The sequence below is a fragment of the Salvia miltiorrhiza genome, chromosome 2 (genome assembly GCF_028751815.1).
Source record: "Salvia miltiorrhiza cultivar Shanhuang (shh) chromosome 2, IMPLAD_Smil_shh, whole genome shotgun sequence".
NCBI classification, from domain to species: Eukaryota; Viridiplantae; Streptophyta; class Magnoliopsida; order Lamiales; family Lamiaceae; genus Salvia; species Salvia miltiorrhiza.
The window spans coordinates 73,918,793-73,944,426 of NC_080388.1; the positions used below are offsets into that span (position 1 = coordinate 73,918,793).

Sequence of the window (25,634 nt, forward strand, 5' to 3'; positions counted from 1 at the left end):
GAGTTATACTTTAACCCTCTATAGTTATTGTTGGGATCCAAATAATAATCAATCAAATTATTTGGTGAAAACTTGCCTTTGTTTTATGTGCATGCACAAAATCACTGCCGCCAAATGTATCCAATTTAGATGGCTCTTAAACCTAATTGGATAATCCAACAAAGATGAAATTAAGGTTGAGAAAGTCAGCAAATCCATGTATGCAATATTATTGGAGAGCCCTCACGTGGAATCCGCATGGGCAACCACCACCTTTAACCTCAAATTCTTCACTTAGACACGACCAACCATGGCCACTCCCACGTGGCCATAATAATCTAGTTACATTGTACCATTAGAAAAAGAAAAATACAAATACAAAAAAACAAAACACAAAAAAAAAAAATTAAAAAAAATAACACACCTAAGTGGACTCGTGAGTAAGGTTTTTTTGAGTTGGACAAGCTTCTTGATCAATTACCTCTATAGATTAGAGGCTATTAGGTTTGATGAGCGTATTCTTATTTTGAGACTACCTAGGTATGCATTGGGTTTATGATTTTCTCCATCTTTATTAATTTGTCTTTGCAATTCACTCTCTAAACCCTTTTTCGGAGGCCGAAGCTTCGTAGACAACGTTTATATCCTTATTCATTTCAAACACTAATTCATAAGATGTACGTATTTGATTCGGATCCGACTCAAATAAACTCCAATTCAAATTTCGATCCATGACTTAATTGAATCGGGCTAGTTCAAATTCGACCTGAATCATACTCAAATCCTAATTCAAACTTATGTTTAAGTCGAATTCAGGTTTGATCCACACACACGAGAATGTGTCTCTTATATGAGTTGTATTGGAGATCAGATTTATTAAAAGAAAAAAAGAAAATCAAAATTCATTGAAATTGTTGGGAAACATCCCACACCGAATGAGACAGGAATCAGAAGCACTCTCTTAGTGCTGCTGTGCCTTTCAAACCTAAATCTATCCAATTTGAGCAGCAATTATGTCTAAATAAAATATTTAAACATTTTCTGGTTAAAATGGGAGTTATGATTACTTTTGCTACAATTATTGCTAACACTTTGTTGCTTTCGAATCTAAAAAGTTCATAGTATCAATTAAATTAATCACAACCAAGTTCCACTTCTACTTCCACCATATAATATATATTCCTTGAGATAATTAATAAAGTTGGACCTTACATTGTTTTCTATATAGATAAAGACATAATTAAATATCGACAGGTGTGCCAGAATCTGCAGAAATTATTGTCAAATCAAGTGAAAATCATTCAATGTATTTAAAGATTGATTTATAGATGGTTTCAATAATGGCCCATTTAAGATGTATATTTAATTAATGACGAATATATAAACTAAAAGCAATTGGGGATACTTTATATTTATATCGTCGTTATCTAGAAATTGCCATCACATCAAGAAAATTTTCAAGTTTGAAATTATGTGGTGGAGCCCCGAACTGATATTAATTTGTGATAATTCTAGGTTTATCTTCTGAGTTAACAATTCAAAATTAAATTAATTATAAACAACTATTCTAAATTACGCGTTATAACGATTTGAAATCTGGATAATTAAATTAAACAAACTTTTTTTATTCTCAACATAGTATAATGTACAATAGGATAGGTTCCAGGGAGATTGCTATTTTTCGTGAGATCGCGAGACTAATGAATAAGACAATATATAATGTTGAATAACGATATTCAAAAAATTAGTAAAATTTTCGTTTTCTCTAAAATTCGAATTCAGATAAAAAATTCTCCCTTCAAATAAATATCAGTCATATGATACATTACGAATCAATGTAAGATCTCACCATATATAGGGGATCTCACTGAAACGCTCCCCATGTACAATATACTAAAAGTCATTATTTTCTTATAATAAATAAAAACAAGTTAGTAAAGTGTAAATATATTTATTAAGCTGAATTAATAATTTTATAATTTCAAACTGTTAAAATAATTATATTTATAAATTAATTCACGAGCTAACGAGCGGAAAAGATGCATATAAACTCTAGCTCAAAGTAAATTATCTCGTTTTCAGCCCTAGTTCTCGTGAGACTTTGAATGGTTGGTGAAGGGTAATTTGGTAAATTTATAGAATTGGGCACACTGATTGGTTAAGGAAATCCGTTGGCACCCAAAAATGGAGCAAAGTTGGAATAGGAATGGAAGTAATCAATAATTTGAGGGTCTATTTGTAGAGCTTAGGTGTCATCCAACCATTGGTGGTATTTTTCTCATTATCTTAATTTCTTCGATTGAATTTTGTTTCTGAATTTCGGGCACTTGTCTATTAAATAATTTGACATACGACGATTTATCAAGAAAAAAAAATTGACATACGACGAAATTGATAGTGATTTGAGAGAAAATATGAAGAAGAAAGAAAATCAAACCAAGAGAAGAGAACGAGTCGGGGTCTACCAATCGATATCATTTGTGAAAGTACCGATTTGCCCTTGTTTTCTCGCCATCGCTATATTTCATTAGGGATGTCAAAAAAAGCCCGAAATCGACATGTCGATCCGAATAGACCGATAAAAAAGGTGGGTTAGAGCTGAAAATTTTTAGCCCGAAAAAATTTAGCTTGAATGGCCCGAACAGAAAATAGCCCAAGCCCGATAGGGTTGGCCTGAAAACCGAGTGGGTTGACCCGATTAATCGAACACATTCTTAATAATTGATTTTTAAACTTTAATACTCTACTTTTTAATTTGATAATAACATTTTGATGCTTGTAGAATATGTTTTGATTTTTTTTAACGGTTAATAACAAACATTTATGATATAAAAGTCAAAGAAAGATAGTCATTTATGTTAATCTATATACAATTTTTATCAAAAACGAAATTAAAGTTAGATATTATGTAAACTTATATTAAAATAACACTAATTTTTGTATCTAAAATAAAGCGAAATGTCTTGATTTAAAAAATATGACATATTTTTATTACAAGAATATGATTATCTATATATATAATTCGTAAAACTTACGGGCCCGAACGGGCTAGCCCGAAACCGAGTGAGTTAGGGTTAGGGTCGAAAAATTTTAGCCCGAAAAATAAAAAAATCGACTAGCCTGAATCGAAAATAACCCAAAACTAAATGGATTGGCCTGAAACCGAGTGGACTGGCCCGATTGACATCCCTATATATATTTCATACGTTGGTGAGGGGGTATGAATGAGATTTCGTAGGAATTAGTTATAGGTGGTGGTTAATTTAATAGGAGTTGCATAGCTCAATACATCAATTTTATAGGAGGTGTTTGGTTGGACTTATAAACTTTTTAAAATGTGTTTAATAAAATAAGCTTTAAAATAGTTTATAAATTATAAAAATAATTTTTTTTGAAGCATTGTAAAAATAACTTTTAAGAGCTTATAAGCTCATAAAAAAATAGTTCTCTAACTCTAATTTATTTTTTTATAATATTATACGCAAGTTATAAATATATTCAATCATAATTTATTATTTTTTTTAGAGAATAATTTATTATTTTCATTGTATAAGTTTGTATTTCTTCAGTTTTCTCTGTTTAGTAAAAAAATTCTCTCCAATACAAAATTTTATAGCTAGCTTGTAAATATAATTGTCCAAACACTTTGATAATTTATAAGTTATTGATAAAACTACATGTTATAAATTCTTAGAACAATTTATAAGATGTTGGAGCTTATAAGCTATTTGAAACAAGCTTAGCCAAACACCCCTTAAATATGATGAAGAAATAAGATGCAACTGTGTGCGAGTGTTGACCTAGGTTAATGCTTAACGCTAAATATTTTGAGTTCGAGTCCATCGTAATGCTATATTTAAATTTTCTTATTTAATTGTTAGTAATTTATATATATAAGTAAACTAGCTAGCAAAATCCTTTTTTTTTTAAATCCAGCAAACTGTAAAAGAAGATTACTAAAGAGTAATAGTAACATCATATAATTAATGTAGCGATTTTATAGAACAAAATCGCGTGACAAACTTTAATTGAGAGTAAATAAAACTTGCGACAAAACATCATAGTTTAAAGCTATGTAAGAAGTAGGAAAATGAAGTCGAATATTATAGTATCTCATATACTACTGTATATGGAAATGGTGGATCCCTTTATTGATGTGAGGTGAAGAGTAGTTTAAGCAGAGCCATCGACGCAGAGCCTTTGACCCACAAAGACTGAGTCGCAGTTAATATTGGGATTAATTGCGAGAAATTCATCCAAAGAGAGATTGAATTCTTGAGCCACGCTTGAACATGTCTCGTCACTCTCAGTTCCATGCACTGAGTTGCAAACTGCATCAGCTGCGTCTTGCTTTTTAAATCCAACTGCTGAGAGAGAGAGAGAGTTTTTAGAAATTTGCTATATTGTAGACGACGAGGGTTTTAATAAAATATGAGTGAAGTTGTTAGTAGAGTAAGGATCCTGCTTTGAATGAAGTGGAGTTGCGTGGATCCCACTATTATAAACGAAAGCGATAAATTTTTCATGGACGAACCAAAAAGAAAATAGTGATAATTTTTATACTATTATTATTGATGCATGCTAGTATATTATAGGGACAGATGCAGGAAAAAGAAAAAGAAAAATGGAATTGTATGTATTTTTTAAATTTTGAGTTCGAGATTTTAGGAGACAATTTACCTATGATTCAATTTGATTATGATGGGGAGTTTTGCAGAAATTCACATAGAAAACTGATAATTTATCTATTATATAAAAAAAGAGAAAGAAAAAAATTGCTTGGTGGGTGCTTGAGCCCCCCCACACCTCGCACCTCTTAGAGGGTATTTGATTAAAGCTTATTTTAAATAGCTTATGAGTATCAATAATTTATAAGATGTTTTAAGAGTTTATAAAATGTCGAGCTTATAAGTTGTCAAAATGTTTGAATAATTGAATTTATAAGCTAGAAAGATAATTTTTTTTATTAAAGAGAGAAAATATTTACTAGAAATAATTAGAAAATCGAGAAACGATGAACTTGAAATAGTATATGATGAAAACAACAAATAATAGCTGAATAATACTTGTAAAATGATTGTTACATATAAAATTATGAAAAAAAATAAGTCACGTTATACGTTGTACTTTCAAAGAGCTTATAAGCTCAGACAAACACCCTTTTAGTGTGTGCGCCGTTGCATGCATGCTTACTGCGAAGAACCCTTTTGAAAATTGTATATATAAAAAAACATATAATTAAGAAATACTTACCGCGAAGATTAACACTCTCAGCTATAGACATCATAAGAACTAGACTAAGCACAAGAGCCAATTTGAAGAAGAATGCGTTGTTAGTCTGATGAGCCATTGTGATTAATATTTAATCTCTCTTTCTCAAATGAATTTTATTTGAGATAGTATTGATGATGAATGCTTAATTATGTTTAGGGTCAGTATTTATAATAATTGCAATCGCATTGTAAATACCGTTCCCACTACTTTAATTATTTTTATTCTTATAAAATCGTTAAATTATCGAAACATCTGCAAATACTGTCTAAATCGTCGTATAACTATAATTTATTTTTTAATATGTTACAATGTTAGATTTGTGACTATAAATAATTTAAATTACACAAACTGTCGGAATGCTTGCCGGCAGGCAGATCGTGATCAAGTAATATGACATTTTTTTGATTCCTTCACTTTTTAAATTTTATCTCTTAAATAAATGTATAATCTTCAAAGAATAGAAATACACACAATGTAAATAATTCATCGTCTAAAAAAATATAAACTTAACTTAACTTCAATGTATGATAACACAAAATATAATTCGCGGAATAACATATAAATAAATATAAATAAAAATATGATCGAACCAAACATGAAATTCCAATATATGAAATCAACAAAATATAAATATATTGTGCCGTTGTGTTTACAATGTTATTGGTGACTATAAATAATTTAGATTAGACAAAATAATGTATAAATAAATAAATAAAAAGAAAAAAAATATAAGTACCATGATAATAAAATCGAATAATAAACCTAATTACCTTTATCATTGGGCCTTTCCAATTACCTTGGTCATTGGGCCTTTCAAAATAATGTAAAAGCCCAAACTTTTAAAACTAAAAGAAAATAAAATTACTACAGAAAAATAAAAATAAAAATAAATATGGAGAAAAAAAAAATCGTCTTCTTCTTCTTCTTCTTCTTCTTCACCCTACTTCTCCTTCAGAAATTTTCCTGATTTCACCGACAGCTGAAATAAGCTTCGCATATGTTATGTATTCAGAAGGATCTAAGGTAATTATGTTACTATAAGTTTTAATCAATTGATGGAGAGCATAAATACTTTTATTATGTCATATAAAAAATAGGTTTTATTTTTTTATATATGTGATAATTGTACTTAAAGAATGCGAATAGGAGGGATTCATAATTGTTAAATTTTTACTTTGTGCTAAAGAAGTGTATTTTCTGGATTCTGCTTTCTCGTTGCTGATTTCTTCACATACTTGCATTAGCTTTTGCATTTGTTTGTAACTTTCTGTGCCAGAGGGAGGAAAGTTATGATATTGGAAGTGAATGCTTTGGTTATTGAAGAGGGATATGTATATGTTTGAACTCGTGAATCAATTGATAAGCCTTCGTTTTGAGAGAGCATTGAGTTTTGTTTTCTACAACTGGAAACTAATGATTGGAGAAACTTAGTAAACAAATAGAGGCAATTATTTTGAACTTTTGGCTCGATTGATAAGCTTTTGTTTTGAGAGATTCTTGGATTCTGTTTACTCTTGTTGGAGAGCATTGAATTTTGGTTTTTAGAACTTGAAACTAATAATTGGAGAAACTTAGTAAACAAATAGAGGCAATTATTCTGAACTCGTGACTCGATTGATTAGCTTTTATTTTGAAAGATTCTTGGATTCTGGTTACTCTTGTTGGAGAGCTTTGAATTTTGATATTTAGAACTTGAAACTAATGATTGGAGAAACTTAGTAAACACATAGAGGCAATTATTCTGAACTCGTGTCTCGATTGATTAGCTTTTATTTTGAAAGATTCTTGGATTCTGGTTACTCTTGTTGGAGAGCTTTGAAATTTTGATATTTAGAACTTGAAACTAATGATTGGAGAAACTTAGTAAACACATAGAGGCAATTATTTTGAACTCCTGACTCGATTGACAAGCTTTTGTTCTGAGAGATTCTTGGATTCTGTTTACTCTTGTTGGAGAGCATTGGATTTTGGTTTGTTGAACTAGAAATTAATGATTGGAGAAACTTAGTAAACATATAGAGGCAATTTTCTTGGAAGTTTCTTCAAAGACTCTCTCTCCTCTAATTTTCCTCAGTGATAGAGAAGTCGATTTTGTATGTGAAGCATTTATGTTATCCTGAAAATTCAACCTGTAACTCTCATGTGGTGCCTTATCTTCAGAAGAAACTAGTGCCTGCGACGATGGCTGCTTCGGCAAAAACTCTAACTCCAGAGAGATCTGATCCATCAGAAGATTGGACTATTGTGCTACCGAGGCGTGGAAAGAAGAACAGAACTGTGAACAAGTTTGTGATCCCTAAACGGCAAAAGGAAGTGCAGTTATGGGCGCCGATAGATCTTGAAACAGATCCAGAGAGAGAAGCGAAGCTGAAGCAAAAAATGGAGATTTGTATTCAGAAATTTGAAAGCTCTGAATTCTACAGAAATTTACTGAGCCAAATCCGAAATCCTGATATGCTGGACAAGTTTTCCAAAGTTTTGGGATCAGAGGAAAAGATGCAGATGGTGATTTATGGGATTGGTAGCATAGAGTCATTCGAGCCCCCCCGGCTGCAGCTCAGCCTCGCCATTCTGTTGAAGAGGAGCTTCGATTGGATCGGAGGAATAGAACTCTTTGACCCGATAATCTCCCTGACAGAATCAAAGGTCTTGGCATCTCTAGGCTGCTCCGTTCTATCGGTCAATGAGCAAGGCCGTCGACAAGCTCTGAAACCTACTCTGTTCTTCATGCCACACTGTGAGGCGGAACTGTACGACAACCTCTTGGAAGTGAATTGGGAGGTGGATCGGTTGAATCGTCTCGTGATCTTCGGGAACAGTTTTGGCGCGTACGAGCAGCACGCGTCGCTGTGCAAGAGCTCGGCCGTGTCGAGCTCGAGGAAGCGTGTCTTGGCTGTTAGGAGCTTCGCAGAAGAGTTGAGAGTTGATACTTTCTCTGATGATTCGTTTCGAGCATTTCATGGTACGAGTTGGCATTTTTTTGGCCCCTCTGCGGAGGAAGATTTGCAAATGATTGTGTGAATCTACATTTTTTGGGGGGGGTATGTAGCTTCTGCAATTGATGCATAAAAGCATCTTATTAGTGAAATTCAATAGCATAATTGGCTATGTAGTTTTCTTATATCTAGAAAGACTAAAATTGAAAAGGATTATTGGGAATTTGAAGTGAAGAATCTTGGGAATTTGATGTGCTGAAAAATACATACTCCCTCCGTCCCACTAGAATTGACACTTTTGAGTTGGACACGGAGATTAAGAATAAAGGGTTAAGAGTGTAATGTAGGTAAGGTCCACTTATTTTATGTGAGTAGAGAACTAGAGACCACATACTATTTTAAGAAAGTGTTAATTCTAGTGGGACAAACAAAAAAGGTAAGTGTGCAAATTCTAGTGGGATGAGGGAGTAGTAAAAATGAATTGTACAAGTGATTTTTTTTTTTTTTTTGAGCCAATTGAATTACTAGGGACTAAAATAGTCATAAATATCATGTTAAATTAGTGTATTTCTTTAAGTGTTTGTTTTGAGTGATAACTTGTCACTGATAAGGCATGATTGATAAATTAGTCCACTTTAATAAAGTATTTAATTGGTATGATTGGACTCGTGATTAATAATTCAGTTCGTATATAATTATTCAAACGAGTGATTATTTATCAGTCTATAGTTAGGTGAATTATCTAATCAACCTTCCAATTTTATTTATTCGATTCACCAAATTAAACGCCTCCTTAGATATAAAATGACGTCGTTTCATCACAATTTGTTCTGTTTGGGCTTTAATTACTGCAATTCAGATATACTTGACTGAGCAATGTGTGTGTTGATTTGGTGGTATTGTGATTAATGCATGATGCTAGAGAGGTCAGGCTCAAGTCAATAGTAAAACGATCTTTAAAATTATTTGTTATTTTACCTGGTCACGGCTTGGAGACTGCTACAAGATCGTCTGCCAACCTGCGATAATCTTAGGAAGAGGAAGATCACTTTGGAAGAAGAGGAGCTTCAATGCTCATTCTGTCACGAACACGGTGAGTCCTCAAATCACCTGTTCGCCCTCTGTTCCAGAACGCAAGAGATGTGGAATGCCTTACAGAAATGGCTAGGGATCTCCACAGCTCGCCCTAGCTCGGTTACTGCGCACTGGATGATGTTCTGTTGTGTTGGCAATGAAAAGAAGATTAGGAGGTTCCTTAAGATGGTGTGGGTTGGTAGTTGCTGGATTCTGTGGAAGAAGAGAAACGACAAAAGGTTTGAAGGAAATGAATGGACGGTTTGAGGATGTGATCTTAGAGATTAAAGCTAGGACTTGGTGTTGGTATAAAACTTTTGGTATTTTTGATAAGGAGATGAATTTTTCTGTTTGGAGCTCCGAGGACTTGATCTCGAGAGTGTTGTAATTTTCGGTACTGCTGGTACCTTCTTTTGATTAATAAATTGCTTGATCAAAAAAAAAAAAAAATTATTAAAAAGAAGAGTAAAAATAGGACTTCAATTCAATGATATGAATTGATGGCCGCTGTTGGTATAACGTATGAGATTGTGAAAGTGTAAACGTTTGGATAAGGGGGTTTTAAAATCTATTGGCATCCATAATTCTATTGAATAATATATACTATAATTTTGTGAAATAAAAAAGTCATTTTCATTGTGTGAGCGGTTACAAAGAAACAAAAAAAAAGGAGAGGATAAGATTAAAAACAAATTGAAGTTGTTTCCGGTTTCATTGAGAGTTTGATGCTGATTGATTGTTGTAATTAATTAAATTTGGTATCCAATCACATATCATTAAAATCGTCAATTGCCATAAATAAAATTATATTAATGTCGATCACTATGTCCAAAAAGAATTTTATTTGTGATACTAACAATATAACTTGTTGATTAAACAATTTTTTTTTTCACTTAGATGGAGGATATTGTAATTAAATAAATATAATACCCTTTTCTTTTTATAAAACGCATTATATTTTACTACGAAACAATTAATCGATATTATATTAGTATCAAATATGTTAAAAAAGAAAATGGACCAGATCAGGTGGTCCAATTGGAATCAACAGACATTTTCATGTCATATTATTCTTACTTGCACCGCTTTAAAATCAGTTGTCTGAAATATTTAATTTCATTATACAAATATATATAATAATAATGATATTAATAACATTTTTAAAATAATAAAATTAAAATACATACATAAATAAAAAAATAAATACATACACAATTATAGTTCTTCACGGAAGATTTGCGTGTAGCATACTATTTCCTCCTTATTCAAATAAGTGTCATATTACATAAAATTACACTTATAAAAAAAATATAATTTTACAAGCAAGATATATTTCTATTGTTTTTTTAAAATATAATTTTACATATATGCCCTTCATTATATTTCTTAGTTATGAAGTGGAGAAGAAATAAAAATAATGCATTTATTGTTAATCTCAATTAAAGACATGAGCACTAAAATGATAGTATCACATGTTCACCGTTCATTATTAATACTCTCTCCGTCCGCCAAAAGTATGACACTTTGGCTGGGCACGAGATTTAATAAAATTGGTGATGATGTTGATGTAGTGAAGAAATGGTCCCACCACTTTATGAGATGTGTGGTTGAGATTGAATTTTAGGGTGAGTTTTTTGTAAATAAAGAATGTTTGTAAGGATAAAATATAAAGGTGGATGGTGGGACCATGACTTTAAAAGAAAAGTGGAATACTTTTTGCGGACGCCAAATATAGTAATTGTGCCATACTTTTGGCGGACGGAGGGAGTATTAATTAAGAATTTGATCGCAACAAGCTAACAACAACATTTGAGATACACTTATATAACCTTATCAAAATGCAAGAAAGAAAACTACACAATACTCGAAAATTTACGTGGTTCGATCTTAGGTGATTGAATTTGCCGTCACACTTCATAATTACTAAAAAACCCTAGGCCTAATAAAAATTAATAAAAAAAATATATTAAAAATCCAGCACCAAGATTTTTGCAGTGTGTAACTGTGTATCTTGTGGTGACAAATGCTCTCCCTCTCTCTCTCTAGAATCTAGCTCGTTGGTGATAACCGTAAAACCTGGGGCCACAGCCCCTTGTTTCTCTCTCTCATTCCACCACACAATTTTATTACAAATATCAAACGTGAAGTAGCTCAACTCCTTTACTTTTCTCTTAAGCTATAGTTGAGTTTACTCAAAGATGCTGCAGAGAAACAACATGGCCGGCGGCATCAACCCTTCTCCGCCGCCGCCTGATACCGGCCGCGCCAAATGGGTTTACGGCGGTGGCGCCGCCGCCGCGGAGAGCCTGAGGAAAGCTAACACCGAGCATGATGCAATGAGAAGAGCAAGGGAAGCTGAGAAGGCTGAGAAGATTATGCACCTCATTTGTTGGGGTCCTACTAAGTAGAGTTTCTGTTTTCGATCTCGTATTTTATTTCATTAATTAGTGCCCGTTGAATATATATTCTCTTCATTCCACTTCACTTAGCCTAGGTCTTTCCGATTCGATTGTTTAGAATAGTATAAGAGAGGAAATTGTAATTTTAATGTGTGTATGTTCATATTTATTTTAATGAAAAATAGTTATTAATTCATAAAGAAAATAAGCCAAGTTAAATGATATAACTAAAAAAATTATATGTAAATTTTAATGAGACGAAAAGAGTATAATATATGGTATTGCATCTTGTTGTTGTGTAATTCCAATGAATATGTGACATGTCAAATGAATTTTCATGTTCTACAATTTGAAGATAAAAATAATCAAGAATTTGAATAATTTGAGAAATTGATGTTCCATTTTAGTTGCAAAGACTATAATGATTACTCTTTCCTTCAAAGGTTTTCATTTTGCAATATAATTAGCCAAAATGATGATAATAATAATTATTAATAGTAATAATGTTCACAACTTATACTCAATACACTATAATTTTTAGCAATATTTGGAACGGTTTATGGCCACATAAAAATAGGAATCATTATTGATATTTTTAATAAAAACAAAGTAATTTAACTGCTGAAAAGAAAATGATGTTACTAGCTGATCATGTTTTGGCACTTTTATATTCATATTAACACATTTAAATATTTTATATGTATATGTGAAAGTTCGACTATTTGCAAACAAGGTTGAATAATTAATTCAACAATTGATGCACAAATTTAGAGAAATAGTATATAATCTAAGCTACAATATATTCCTAGCAAATTGGTTATATATCAATTTCTTCAAGACGTCAACTTTTTAATAATAAATTCTTATATTTTGAATGGAAAACTAATATACTAATAAAAAAAATATAAATAATATGTTTGAAAATTTAAATCCATACAGAACCAAAAACTCATATTTTCATTCGATTTAATTTTTCGAATTTCGTTGAACTTCTAAAAAGAATTACTTCAAAAATAAAAGCACAAATAAATACTCAATAGTATAATGAATAAAAACCAATGAGTCCAAATTAACAATAAAAATTTCATGAAAAGTTAACTTTCTCTGTGATAATTATGAAATTTATGAAAAAAATAAATAAAAAGAATTTAAATTTAATTTATTTTGGAATATTAATTAATGAGCAAACACCACCACCACACAAAACATGAACCAGCTGGAGTGAGAAGGTCAGCCTCACACAACGATGGATCCACGTGTCGGAATCCAATTGGACGACCCCTGACACCCCAAATCTAAAAAAGGAAATCGGAAACGGAAAACCGTTTCCCCCCTTTCCCCATTCCTCGGCGAGAATCAACAATGGCGGCCGTGGCGTCGGTGTCGTTTGCTTCAATAGCTCAGTCAGCCCACCGCAAGTTCTCGCTTCCACCTTCTCACGGATGTCTGGTGTCGAATTTCACCGCGCTCAAGCTCCGCTCGCCCCGTGGTTCCTGCAACTTCCGGAGCCGGAGCGTGCGCACCGCCGTGGCGGTTAACTGCGCGTCCGCCGCCGCAGGCACGCGCCATTCTCACTCTCTAGGGTTTTCCGGTGTTCTCTTTAGCTTAATTTCTGAGAATTATGTGATTGTGTGATTTTTTTTTGACGTATTTGCGTTTTTCTTAGTAAAGTAGGTCAATTAATGCATCTGTTATTGATAAGAATTTAATTACTCGTTAGAAGCTGGAGGTGTTAATTAATGATAGTATTCCAAATCTTAGATTGTACACTATATTATTATTATCATGGGCGAGATTAGGGAGGTTAGGCAAACTTTCCTGATCTACTAAAGCTATAGAACTGAAATGATAACTGAGATGCTGCCTTTGCTTCCATGAGTTGATAAGATTCACGATTGAGTATTTTTATCTTCATTACTAGGTTTTCTCCAAGTTCACTCATTCAATAGGATGTGAATCGAGCAAAATTAGCTCAAATGATAGAAATTAATCTCTTTGCTGTAGTTTTGTGTTTCTTAGCTGTAAATTAGTCATTCTGAAACATCCTACGGATATTGCTTTCAGACCCTCCTACAGTCGCTGAGACAAAGTTGAATTTCTTGAAGGCATATAAGAGACCAATTCCGAGTATATATAATACAGTATTACAAGAGCTGATTGTACAGCAGCACTTGACGAGGTACAAGAAGTCATACCAGTATGATCCGGTGTTTGCCCTTGGTTTCGTTACCGTGTATGATCAACTCATGGAGGGATACCCGAGTGATGAAGATAGAGAGGCCATTTTCAAAGCTTATGTTGAGGCTCTAAATGAGGATCCTGTTCAATACAGGCTTGTTTACTACACCCTTGAACTAATATTTGATGCATCATTAGCTTTTTTTCCAATCCATGTAATTTACCTGATAAAAATTATAGATTTTCTTTTAGGAAAGGTAGTAGTTTAATCAGTTTTTGATGTGAACTGATGCTTACATTTTAAAGGCATCTTCCTGAAGCTGACATCAAACACTTCATCTGTAAGAAAAACTTCAAATGCAATTTAAGTAGAATGTTAACTCTGCTGTCAGGCCATACCTATGTGGTGCTAAAAAACGATTTAGCTTTCTGTGATCCTAGTGGCGAATGTGCTATACTAAAGTAAGCTTTTGCAACAGGGCTGATGCCCAGAAGGTAGAAGAATGGGCCCGTTCTCAATCTGCCACCACTTTAGTTGATTTTGCATCTCGAGAAGGAGAAGTTGAGAACGTCTTAAAGGACATCTCAGAAAGAGCAGGGAGCAAGGGAAATTTCAGCTACAGTCGGTTCTTTGCTGTCGGTCTCTTCCGCCTGCTTGAGTTATCAAATGCAACTGAGCCAACAATCTTAGACAAGGTATAAGTTCGAGTTTGACATTCAATGATTTTTTTGATGATGCTCTTAAAAGTGGTCTGGATCATGTGAAACATTATGTTAGGTAATGATGTTGAATAGTTGTGAATTGATTTCTTTTCCAAAACTGTAACTCTTTTAGAAGCCTTCGTTAGCCCAAATCTCCATCTACTGGTATTCTAGTTGCCTTCAACTGAAAATGTAGGAAATGGGAGATGAGTGGCATAATTATTTTATTTCTCTTCGTTGAATGAAAAAATAAATAGTAAAAAAAAAAAAAAGTATATGAAATGCAGGAAATAATTTATGTTAGTATTATTTTTTGTGTGCCTTCTAAATATGGTGGAGATTTTGAAAGAAGTGCTTGTGAAACAGTTTCTCCAACTCTGTAGAGACCATACGATTTCTCATATATGCATGCACTCGTAATGAAAGAGAATGATCGTTAACTATTTTATGAATATTTTTCTCTTGCTTTCTCTCTTACTTGAAAAGCCTAATTTTTTCATTGAAGAGAAATGTGGTGGTAAGAAATGAGCTCTTTTTTCTCCTACTCACTTTCTTCCTAGAATCTCATAAACTTCAATACTACTATGTCTACAATTCTGAACGGTTCTTTTAAAATTCGACAGCTTTGCGCTGCTCTAAATATAGACAAGAAAAGTGTTGATCGCGACCTTGATGTCTACCGCAATCTGCTTTCTAAGCTGGTTCAAGCCAAAGAGTTGTTGAGGGAATACGTCGACAGGTGAAGACCTCCTCTCTCAACTTTCTTTTTTCGCTGATAATGTTAGATTTACAACTGATGTAGATGAAAGTCTCAAGACCCATCCCTTTTTCTGCTTTCTTATCCAAATACCCTATCGCTATATCTCACGCGTTTTCTGTGCGTCTAAACCTCAGAGAGAAGAAGAAAATAGAAGAAAGGGCAGCAACTCAAAAGGCGAACGAGGCTGTCAAAAAACTGGTTGGAGGAGTACCAATCTGATAACGATGCATTTCGACTTCTGCATCATCCTAGGTACCTCTTGATGTTGAACTGTTGTTTAATTAATTGAGAATGGTTTCTCCAAAGTTGATGCAGATTGTATGATAGAGCTTGCTGTAAAGTAGAAAGAGTTGAGTGCTTAAGAAATAGCTCAAAGAGTTGACAATCTGTTATTGAAATTAATGTAATTTTTGTTCATAATGTTCTTTGATAGTATTTTCTTGCTATACAACATCTTCATAGATCAAGCATGCTGTTCGAGTTTATTACTTTCTTTTTTTTTCTTTTTTTTGATGTTGTAAAATCCATTTGTACTGTTTGGTTGTAAGATTATCTAATTTGCGAAAGAAAATGATTTCTTGTTGAATTTTCATGCAACATGGAAAATGAGGAGAATCCTTAATATATAAGAGTTGGTTCAATTTTCAGCCCAATATATAAGAGAATATTTTAACAAACATTAAATAATGATTCTGAATAGAAATTAGCTAGAGTAGCATGTTAATTAAGATGAAGAGCACGTTTTAAATATTTTTCAAGCCTTTCACGAATTTTAACGATCTCGAACTTATCATTTATACGAATATCTAACGAGCTGAGTTTGAGCTCAAACTCAAATATAACATTATTGAATATCACATAAATCGAGCTCGAATTGGGTTAAAATTTGATAATTGAGTGACGAGTTGAGCTCGTTCAACAAGACAGAAGCTCGAGCCAAGCTCGGACACTTAAATATTTAAATAAGCCGAACTCGAGCCTATTAGTATTCAATTCGGCTTGATTCGACTTGTTTACAACACTGTCCACAATAATCACTAATTTTAGTATATAGTTCAAGATTAATTGATAAAATTAAAATCTTGACTAGGTAAAATCAGTATTGAACAATAATATTCCCAATAAAAATATTTTTTTGCAATCAAACCTAACTAACTTAACTAACCGGCCACTGTTTTTCCTACTCTAATGTACAAAGCTTCAAACTAATTTCCCCAACAAATATATTTTTAAAACGAAAAAAAGAATGAAGAAAAAGAAGAAAAAAACACCAATCTTGAGCTTATTCTTCACCTTGAAAGAAACAAACAACCAAATAAATCAGACTAGCAAGCTTTTTAACTATCAACTGAGGTGGGATAAATCAACCCCTTCTGGAATTCTGAAAGTGTCTGCTGCACCAAACTTCCTCCATTCTTCTTCAACCTCCTCATCACTATCCTTTTCATCGACGTCGAGAGCAACCGGAGTCGAGGGGTCGAGAGCACTCATGGCTCTACAATCATGGGTAGCAAGCATCTTCACTTGGCCAAGATGAGAGATTTCTATCACAACGGTCTCATCGTTCTCTGGGAGAGGTTGCTTCCACGGTTCCCCATCGACTCTCATGTACGTCTCTTTCGCGGAGCCTTTGTGAAACTCGAATCTGATGCGTTGTGCCTTCGATGCACACAAGAAAACAATACAAAAATGGTCATGCAAACTTCACTTGGAAATGGAATTTCTGCTAATCATGTAATAATCAAGACTTAAACTTTCATAAAATACTAAATCACTATGGTAGGAATAGGGGAAAAACGATATCTAACCTGCGCAAGACGCGTCCCATGCCCATTTGGAGCGAGCAAAACAAGCCCGTGCCAAGCGTTTCTGAAACCAACAATCTCAAGGAGGCCATCATCTACGTAAGGCGGGGTTAAGTCTCTCTGTTGCAAGTACAGAAATTCCAGTAGTTAGTTTCAGTTGAAGAATTGGTCGGAAAAGATATTCGTTGACAATATTACTGACATCACGACGTTTATGACTACTCGGAGTTCCCCAAGGATTTAGTCCTCCAGAAAAGCTGGGCAAATTAAGGCATACAATTGATCTGACACTGTATGTTAGACAAAAAGATGCATTAGTGCAAGTTGAAACTAAGGCAATGGACCGCCTCGTGATCTAGTAAACTCAAACCTCATGATCTCGTTTAAGATGCATTAAATGAGCATATGCATAGCGCAGATAAGTGCCGTACCTGTTGGGAATTTCGAGGTCTTGCCAATCATCAGTATGCTTTTTCTTGATCTTAACCTTAGAAAGTTGAGCAATGCTGCAATGGGAATATATATTCAGTGTAAGACAGTGACGAAGAAAGCAAAATCATGAGCACGTATACGGTATATGAGAAAATGCGTTTGGCCATAAGCAAAGTCGAGCAAAAACATCCATTAGAAAAGCTGAAGCATACAAGCTGACCTTGCAGCATGGTTGAAGTGAGAAGGCAAAAACCATCCTTGCGAGCATCCAAGCTTCGCATATGTACTCTGTAACGGAGCAAAGAATCACCTCTTCGATAAAGAAAGATTTAGCTATTGGTAAGAAAAGAGCTATATATAGATGCTAAAAACCATCTTATTTATGTGTAAGTGTAAGAATTAAGATACAGTGACAGAAATCACAATGCTTTTTAAGGGAAAAAAAAAAAATAAGTACTTGATTAACAAGCTGGTTTTTGAATTTTTCTGGATTCAGCTTGCGCTCGGTGTGGAATGCATAAGAAACCTGAGCATCCATACCTGAAGAGCAGAAACATAAAACAACAATATTAAAAAACAAAAAATGGGAAGAGAAAAAAGGGAGCATCCATGGAATTAATGGCCAAAATGCAAGCGGCTTCAGATAGAGTCTTGATTACACAACTCAATATTCGCTTACGATCAAAGGTGTACGTATGTTCGAGGTTTTTTAAGAAGATTCGCTTACCCATGCTAAAATAGTTCCAGAATCCTCCACGATATGTATCACAACCTTCCTGAAACATTAATATTGTGACAAGTGAGATTATTAGATCGAAGCATGAGATTCGATCACAGCAGTACAACGTAGCCATAGTTGAAATGGGAATTACATTACAATGAAGATACAATGCAATGGCACAAGATGCAGGGGAAAAAAACGCCTCAAACTAAAGGAAGAAAATCTTTCTTACCACATTGAGATCATCTGTTGGAGAAACCCGATGAAATGCATGCAACGAGTGTGGCAACTCCAGAGGAGCAACCGGATCACAAGCTTGTTTTGCTTTCATTCGCATAAGAATGTGCCAACTGGTAGGTACAGAAAATTTTAAGCACAAACACGAGAAAGGAAAACTATGTGTGTCATGCCAACACATTGTCTAGAAATAACAAACGAAGATCTTTGGTAAAATGGTATATATAACCTATATAATTTCAAACGATTGATGGTTATAAGACGAGCATTAAGAAAAAGCATGTCGAGATCAGCACATCTATGAAAAATCACATTAAAATACAAAAGAAAGATGTAATTTATGAAAGTTGAATGGAGATTACCTGTCTATCTTCATTTCTTTTGCTTTCCGTACTTGATCCATGAATGACAGCACGGAGCTACGATCAGTTCCAGGATTTCTCTTGCCCTAAAATGCAGCGGATTAGACTGAGAGCTCGAAAACCTAATATACTTGAAACATTACCTCAAAGAATAATAGGATTCATTTCATACTCACCCAGCCAAATGCAAATGGCAGATTGTTTCCTGTTCCCAAAGGCATAGTAGCGATTGGTGGCGGCTGAGATAATTTGAGATCAGAAACCACCCCAAGAAGCCATCCGGCTGTACCATCTCCACCAGCTACCTAAATGTCGAAACTATGAGATATTTACTATGCATTAAATTTCAATAAGAAAAGGAAAGACAAACATCCTTATATTCTTTTTGTTCACAACTTACAATTATCTTCAAATTCTTCTCAAACTCGGAAGCATTTTCATCGCCATGATTCTTCAGCCTTTCCAGATTGATATAAACCTTGCGAAGCACACTATCAGGAGTTTCTTCTCCTAAATCAATAACCTAAAAATAAGGGAGATTGGTTAACTGCTAAACGAATTGTCCATACTAAATGAGGTTAAAATAAGGTAAGCTAGAAATGCTTGCACAAATACAAAGTAGTTTGTCTATATTTGCTTTCATGTTTTTCCTATATTCTAGTGATTTGAAATTGATGGTTTTTCCGCAACAAGAAACTATATCGTGAGTGACAGCTGATTTTTCACCTGTTCTTTGTTTAGTATAGACCTATACGTGACAAGAAGCTCTCCTCCAAGCTGACCACCACTTTTCGAGTTGATAAACACGAGAACAGGGTGCTCAGGCTTAGAATCTAGGCATTGCACCTCCGTGCCTTGCTCAAGTAGAGAGCTCGGGATATGAAACTTCTTGATGAATTCATCTTTATCAAGATGCTCACTCGCCATTCCTATCTCCAAATCAACAACTGCAACACAAATTCAAGAAAATGATTCCTAACTCCAAATCAACAAATGCAACACAAACTCAAGAAAATGATTCCTAACTCCAAATAAACTACTGCAATACAATTACAAAGTGAAGAAAAATGATTCCCAACTCCAACTCAACAACTGCAATACTAAATTCAAGAAATTGAGGACTTATATTCGCTTATTCTCCTCACAATATCACCAATTATTTCTTGTAGCAAAACTCAAATAATGAAATCACATTTTTTTTAATTTATTCTTCAAGTTGTCACAGAAAGCACACAAATCAAGAAAATATACCCTATTAAAATAAAGATCAGCAAGAACATTCCATGTCCCAAGTTCGAGATAAAATCATCAATAAAAAACCTCTCTTGAAATTCAGCATTAAATCCTCTTCCGCCTCAAAACACATTCAAACAGCATGAAGCATTTCATCAAACACATAATTCTCACAACACCCAAAATAGTCAAACTCATCAATTACCAAAATTCAGACGCCGAATTGCTCCCCCAAACTCAACAACAATAATACTAAGATCCCAATAAGATCCACGCGACGTCAATCAAGCCAACAGAAAAAAGAAAAGAAAAAAGAAGATCCGAAAAGAATAAGATATCCGCACCCGGGAAAGATGAAGATACGAATTCGTGGTGGGCCCGTAGAGGAATCTGCAGCGAAGTTCGGATCTTGAATTCTAGCCAGATGGATTCAACGCGTGATGATGAGGTGTGACGATGACTTGAGAGAGAAAGCTTCGGCGTTAAGTGATTTGGTTGTTGTGAAATTTATACGCCTAAGTTAGCTATGGCTAGGGCTGTAAATGAACAGAGCCACTCGCGAGCTATTCGAGATTCGGCTCGAAAAAAGCTCGTTCGGAGCTCGATTCGATAATAAACGAGCCGAGCTCGAGCCTGATTTCGAGCTCGAAATTTTTATCGAGCCGAGCTCGAGCCTGACAGTGCTCGGCTCGTTGAGCTCACGAACATGTTCGAATTCGATTGTTCGCGAACATGTTCGCGAGCCTGTTCACGAACCTTCAGTCGAGCCTTCAATCGAGTTAGTACACGAGCCTTAAACGAGTCGAACTCGAACTCGAATAACATATTAATTAAGAAGATTTTCTTAAATTTATAACAAATTCGAGCTTGAACATCATATATACGAACATCTAACGAGCCGAGCTCGAGCTCAAGCTCGAATTCGACATTATCGAGCATCACCCGAGCCGAACTCGAACCGAGCTCGAGCTTAGTATGTGGGTGACGAGCCGAGCTCGATCATCAAGATAAAAGCTCGAATCGAGCTCGAGCCGATCTCGAACACCCGAATATTTAAACGAGCCGAGCTCGAGCCTGCTTGTATTCGGCTCGGCTCGGCTCGTTTACAGCCCTAGCTATGGCTGAGAGCGCAAGAGTCGTCGTTTCGCGGAAGAAAACTGCAGCCGTCGGATTAGTCGTTATTACAGTTGGCTGATTTCGTTAAGGATTCTTCCCTCGTATTTCACTCCAAATTTTATACTCACAACTTTTTTTTTAAGTAAAAAGTTAATTATTTAAAAATGTTTTAACAGTGGGTCCAGCCTATTAACTAATTTAAAATAATTTTAAAATATATTTTACTAATTATTTTATATATTAAATATACGTAGTTTTTTAACTTCGTGTCCAGAAATAGCGGAACATTAATAGGGTAAATATCAGTTTAAACCTAAAATTATTTTCTCATTATCAATTATATCCCAAACTATCGAAAATGATTTTTTAAACCTTGAACTATCAATTTTGTATCAATTGTATCATTCGCGTTTTTTTTTTTTGCTCTAAAAATTTGACGTGGGTCACCGAATGCCGTGATGTATTTAGAATTATTCTTTTTTGACCTACATTATGTAACATGACGTGATTATATGTCTTATTAATTAAAAATTCAAAAGATGAAAAATAGATGAATGATACAATTGATACAAAATTGATAGATTAAGGTTTAAAAAATTATTTTATGATAATTCAAGATATAATTGATACTGTGAAAATAGTTTGAGGTTTAAAGTGATATTTACCCTTAATAATAGAACGAAGGAAGTACAATAAAAAGGATTTTGATTGAATTCGGGACTTAATATTTTAAATTTTAGACATAATTATATATTAATGAGAATTGTAAATACATTTAAGTGTGTAATTTTTGATCGAAAATTTGAGTGAATTGTATATTTTATGTGAGAATTCAACGTGTTGATTAAGCTTTCCGACACCAAATTCTCAACCGCGAGTCAAAATTATTTATTTATTTATTTGCAAAGTTTGAGATTTTTAAAAAATAAATGAAAGTTCATAGTAATATTTTTCTACGAAAAGGCTTCAACATCTGAATTCAAACCTAACATAAAACTTCATGAAAGAAGGCTGTGATCTATTGAGATATCTATCTTTTTGTGATAAATGAGAATTAGGAATAAATTAATAAAATTTATGAATTAATCAACTAGTAAATGACCCGTCGAATTTCGACGGGATCTATTAAAATATAAATTTATAAAATTATTTAATATTATATTTTTTTGTTTTATGAATTTCTTTTCACTGAAATAGAGAATTTAATAAAATTATTTTAAAGTAAAAGGCTATAATATTTATTTGAAATTGATCTAATTTAAATGTCTTTATGAAATTTATATGTAAGCATAGTTTCAACCCACAAGATATTAAAAGAGAAATTGGAACAATTATTTGAAACGTACCTAAATTAGATGCCTGTAGCTGGAACCAATAACTGCAAAAAATAAGAAAAATAAATAAATTAAATAAAATCATTAATGACTTAAACTATCAAAGTTTGAATAAATTATTAAATTTGACATGTAGGGTTGTCCATGACTGAAAACAGATTTCGCATATAATCCTACATTTGAATGAGATTGTCCCTGATTTTTATTTATTTCCATAGCAAAATAAACACTCACGGAGAATTGTCTTCTCTAAAACCGAATTGAAAATTTAGTGAAATCTGATAGACTCATAATCATTCCAGCTATAGGAAACTATTTGCCCGCATTTTTTCCTGAAATGAATTTGCCTTCAATTACGCGTTCCCTAAGTTTAGTTACTATTAGCCTAGTGTCATTGCAAAGCTCATTAGATGAATCAATATTTCTAAAAAGCATGATTATGCATCCCTCTTAATTTCATGACTCGACAATCGTGAACACTTGATCGTGTTTAGATATTCATCCGAGAATATCTGTTCATCGAGGTCCACTTGTCCATCTTCTTTGCGAATGTTGTTTGAACTTAGGAAAACCCTTTCTTTGATAGACATTAAAGACATGACGTCATCATTTATCGTATCAACCATCTCATTGGTGGGGGCCAAGATAACTCTATTCTTAAACATTTATAGGTCAAATGCATGATATGTGTTTTCCACTATAACTGCAATAGGATTTGTTGCATCACGTATAAGAATGTCTTCTGATAATGTCACAACAGATTCTCCATCACCAAGACTTTGACCGGCAGTACAGTCACCTATATTTTTAAATATCCATTCCGCAAATTCTTTGGTTTCTTTTATATTCGAACCAGAAGCATTTGCCTATTTCTTATGAGAAAATTATTATATGTAATATGTATATTTTAAATAAAAATGTACTTTTATCAAATGTGTACTCATTCATTTTCTGTACAGAGGAAGACAATTAATCAAAACTTAAATAGCAAAATAACGAATTTTAACTAATGAGAAAAATATATTAGACCAACCATTATGACCATATAAATACATACATACATACATACATAAAGACAATTAGTAATTTTTATATTTTAATACTTTTTTCTATTTTCTAAAATGGAGGATGAACTCAAAACAAAATAAACTTGCATTTTTTTAATTTTCAAAATTAATAGCTATAAAAAATTACACTTTGTGGCAATCTAATGGTATACCGAATCTAGAGCGTGTAGTACTGCCCCTAGACAACATTATTGATGCTATAACACTCGAAGCTACCTGGAGTACTACCCTTCCTACGTATGATCGAGTATAAGGTGTTCCAAATATATGTCTTTCCTATACCACCATATCCATATAGAAAGAAAAATCCTCCCTACACCACTATCAACCACGACCATTATTTTTTGATAAATCATTCTTTGCTCATCTGTCAAAGAGGGATATAGACATATAGTTTAACGTTGTCCTTTTTCATTTCTTCCATATTGTAAAACATCTCTTCTAATATCAGTAGATTCTCTTAATCAGATATGACACTTTCGTTTGATAACGACATGCTAGGAAAATTGGTTAAACTGGTGAAATTAGAAGCAACTTCTCAATTTCAAGGTACCAATGCTAAGTTTTTTATTTGATCATCTGTGAACTACAAATCTGTTAAAGAAAAAGTCATTAGAACAATGTAATATCCAAATCAAAACTATAAACTATAAATCGTAGACATATTCATAAATTATTTTTATTAAAAATTAATTAAAATTTTGAAAAAAAAAGAATGAATGATTATTGAAAAAAAAAATTTAAACTTGGGATTTGTTATTGAAACTCATATGTTTCTGATCATATACATACATACATACATACATACATACATAAAGACAATTAGTAATTTTTATATTTTAATATTTTTTTCTATTTTCTAAAATGGAGGCCGATCTCAAAACAAATTAAATTTGCATTTTTTAATTTTCAAAATTAATAGCTATAAAAAATTACACTTTGTGGCAATCTAATGGTATACCGAATTTAGAGTGTGTAGTACTGCCCTAGACAGCAATAATGATGTTATATATATTCATATAGAAAGAAAAATCCTCCCTACACCACTATCAACCACGACCATTATTTTTTTCATAAATCATTATTTGCTCATCTGTCAAAGAGGGATATAGACATATAGTTTAACGTTGTCTTATTTCATTTCTTCCATATTTTTTCATATATCATTCTTTGCTCATCTGTCAAACAGGGATATAGACATATAGTTTAACGTTACCTTTTTTTCATTTCTTCCATGTTGTAAGACATCTCTTCTAATATCAGTAGATTGTCTGAATCAGATATGAAAGTTCCATTTGATAACGACATGCCAGGAAAATTGGTTAAACTGGTGAAATTAGCAATAAACAACTTCTCAATTTCAACAAATGCAAAAAAGATATTTCCTGAATCCGAAAGAGAGTACTTGGGTTCTCCCAATAACTCAAAAGTGTAGCATGCCTGAATCTAACTGGGGTTCGCGGTGGTGGAGGAACTGGATCGGAAAAAAGAGGGATTCTAGTTGTACGATATCTAATGAAACCGTCGCTGGAATTGAGATCTTATTCAAAGAGAAAGATATCAAATATTTGGAGTTTATTTGATCATCTGTGAACTGCAAACCCGTTAAAAAAAGTCATTAGAACAATGTAATATCTAAATCAAAACTATAAACTATAAATCTTAGACATATTTATAAATTATTTTTACTGAAAATTAATTAAAATTCTTAAAAATAAAAGAATGAATGATTATTGAAAAAAAAATTAATTTAGGATATGTAATTGAAACTCAGATGTTAACTATTTAGTATTTTGATGTATAGGATCTGCATATGAATCTAAAATTCGTTGGAATAAGTTGATGTATATATTCTGCATATTAATGTAAAATTTGTTGGAGCATTATATTGTTATTAATTGTACAACTTGAAACTCAAAAAATGCATATTAATGTTATATTCGTTGGAGTAACTTACATATATTATATAAGTGATACTATTGATTGATTTTTATAGATTTATATATTATTGATTTTTATAAATTT

General features: G+C 33.1%; 4 protein-coding genes across 8 annotated transcripts; 2 read left to right on the plus strand and 2 right to left on the minus strand.

Moving 5' to 3' along the window:
- Positions 1 to 3,949: 3,949 nt before the first annotated feature.
- Positions 3,950 to 5,377, minus strand: LOC131009331 (lysM domain-containing protein ARB_03442-like). Of its 2 annotated transcripts, none has more exons than XM_057936637.1 (2): positions 5,233 to 5,377; positions 3,950 to 4,343 (listed from the first exon to the last, which is right to left on the minus strand). In XM_057936637.1, the coding sequence occupies exons 1-2, from the start codon at positions 5,327 to 5,329 to the stop codon at positions 4,153 to 4,155; spliced, it is 288 nt and encodes a 95-aa protein (XP_057792620.1). In that variant the 5' UTR covers positions 5,330 to 5,377; the 3' UTR covers positions 3,950 to 4,152. The 2 variants fall into 2 exon arrangements, with proteins under 2 accessions (XP_057792620.1, XP_057792619.1); XM_057936636.1 differs by having other exon boundaries at positions 3,950 to 4,346.
- A 750-nt stretch (positions 5,378 to 6,127) lies between these two features.
- Positions 6,128 to 8,435, plus strand: LOC131009284 (protein SENSITIVITY TO RED LIGHT REDUCED 1). The gene is made up of 2 exons (XM_057936578.1): positions 6,128 to 6,276; positions 7,414 to 8,435. The coding sequence occupies exons 1-2, from the start codon at positions 6,256 to 6,258 to the stop codon at positions 8,272 to 8,274; spliced, it is 882 nt and encodes a 293-aa protein (XP_057792561.1). The 5' UTR covers positions 6,128 to 6,255; the 3' UTR covers positions 8,275 to 8,435.
- A 4,414-nt stretch (positions 8,436 to 12,849) lies between these two features.
- On the plus strand, positions 12,850 to 23,783 carry LOC131009280 (protein THYLAKOID FORMATION1, chloroplastic-like). 3 transcript variants are annotated; one of them, XM_057936571.1, is made up of 6 exons: positions 12,887 to 13,253; positions 13,727 to 13,994; positions 14,320 to 14,536; positions 15,166 to 15,281; positions 15,437 to 15,556; positions 23,774 to 23,783. In XM_057936571.1, the coding sequence occupies exons 1-5, from the start codon at positions 13,025 to 13,027 to the stop codon at positions 15,519 to 15,521; spliced, it is 915 nt and encodes a 304-aa protein (XP_057792554.1). In that variant the 5' UTR covers positions 12,887 to 13,024; the 3' UTR covers positions 15,522 to 15,556; positions 23,774 to 23,783. The 3 variants fall into 3 exon arrangements, with proteins under 3 accessions (XP_057792555.1, XP_057792554.1, XP_057792553.1); XM_057936572.1 differs by lacking the exon at positions 23,774 to 23,783 and having other exon boundaries at positions 12,850 to 13,220; positions 15,437 to 15,737; XM_057936570.1 differs by lacking the exon at positions 23,774 to 23,783 and having other exon boundaries at positions 15,437 to 15,737.
- Positions 16,373 to 20,599, minus strand: LOC131009221 (diacylglycerol kinase 5-like). Of its 2 annotated transcripts, none has more exons than XM_057936480.1 (13): positions 20,437 to 20,599; positions 19,586 to 19,806; positions 19,260 to 19,382; positions 19,036 to 19,164; positions 18,860 to 18,945; positions 18,493 to 18,610; positions 18,267 to 18,315; positions 17,997 to 18,079; positions 17,760 to 17,827; positions 17,539 to 17,613; positions 17,310 to 17,397; positions 17,111 to 17,227; positions 16,373 to 16,961 (listed from the first exon to the last, which is right to left on the minus strand). In XM_057936480.1, exons 2-13 carry the CDS (start codon positions 19,784 to 19,786, stop codon positions 16,647 to 16,649), a joined length of 1,452 nt encoding a protein of 483 aa, XP_057792463.1. In that variant the 5' UTR covers positions 19,787 to 19,806; positions 20,437 to 20,599; the 3' UTR covers positions 16,373 to 16,646. The 2 variants fall into 2 exon arrangements, with proteins under 2 accessions (XP_057792463.1, XP_057792464.1); XM_057936481.1 differs by lacking the exon at positions 20,437 to 20,599 and adding an exon at positions 20,298 to 20,430.
- Positions 23,784 to 25,634: the final 1,851 nt, after the last annotated feature.

Coding starts and splice junctions, on each gene's coding strand:
- LOC131009221 (XM_057936480.1), bottom strand. CDS start 19,786: ATGGCGAGTGAGCATCTTGATAAAGATGAATTCATCAAGAAGTTTCAT. Junction 19,165..19,259: donor AGAAGAATTTGAAGATAATT/GTAAGTTGTGAA, acceptor TTCGACATTTAG/GTAGCTGGTGGAGATGGTAC. Junction 18,080..18,266: donor CTGGAACTATTTTAGCATGG/GTAAGCGAATCT, acceptor TCTGCTCTTCAG/GTATGGATGCTCAGGTTTCT.
- LOC131009280 (XM_057936571.1), top strand. CDS start 13,025: ATGGCGGCCGTGGCGTCGGTGTCGTTTGCTTCAATAGCTCAGTCAGCC. Junction 13,254..13,726: donor TCACTCTCTAGGGTTTTCCG/GTGTTCTCTTTA, acceptor TATTGCTTTCAG/ACCCTCCTACAGTCGCTGAG. Junction 13,995..14,319: donor GAGGATCCTGTTCAATACAG/GCTTGTTTACTA, acceptor CTTTTGCAACAG/GGCTGATGCCCAGAAGGTAG.
- LOC131009284 (XM_057936578.1), top strand. CDS start 6,256: ATGTATTCAGAAGGATCTAAG. Junction 6,277..7,413: donor TGTATTCAGAAGGATCTAAG/GTAATTATGTTA, acceptor CCTTATCTTCAG/AAGAAACTAGTGCCTGCGAC.
- LOC131009331 (XM_057936636.1), bottom strand. CDS start 5,329: ATGGCTCATCAGACTAACAACGCATTCTTCTTCAAATTGGCTCTTGTG. Junction 4,347..5,232: donor TGAGAGTGTTAATCTTCGCG/GTAAGTATTTCT, acceptor TCTCTCTCTCAG/CAGTTGGATTTAAAAAGCAA.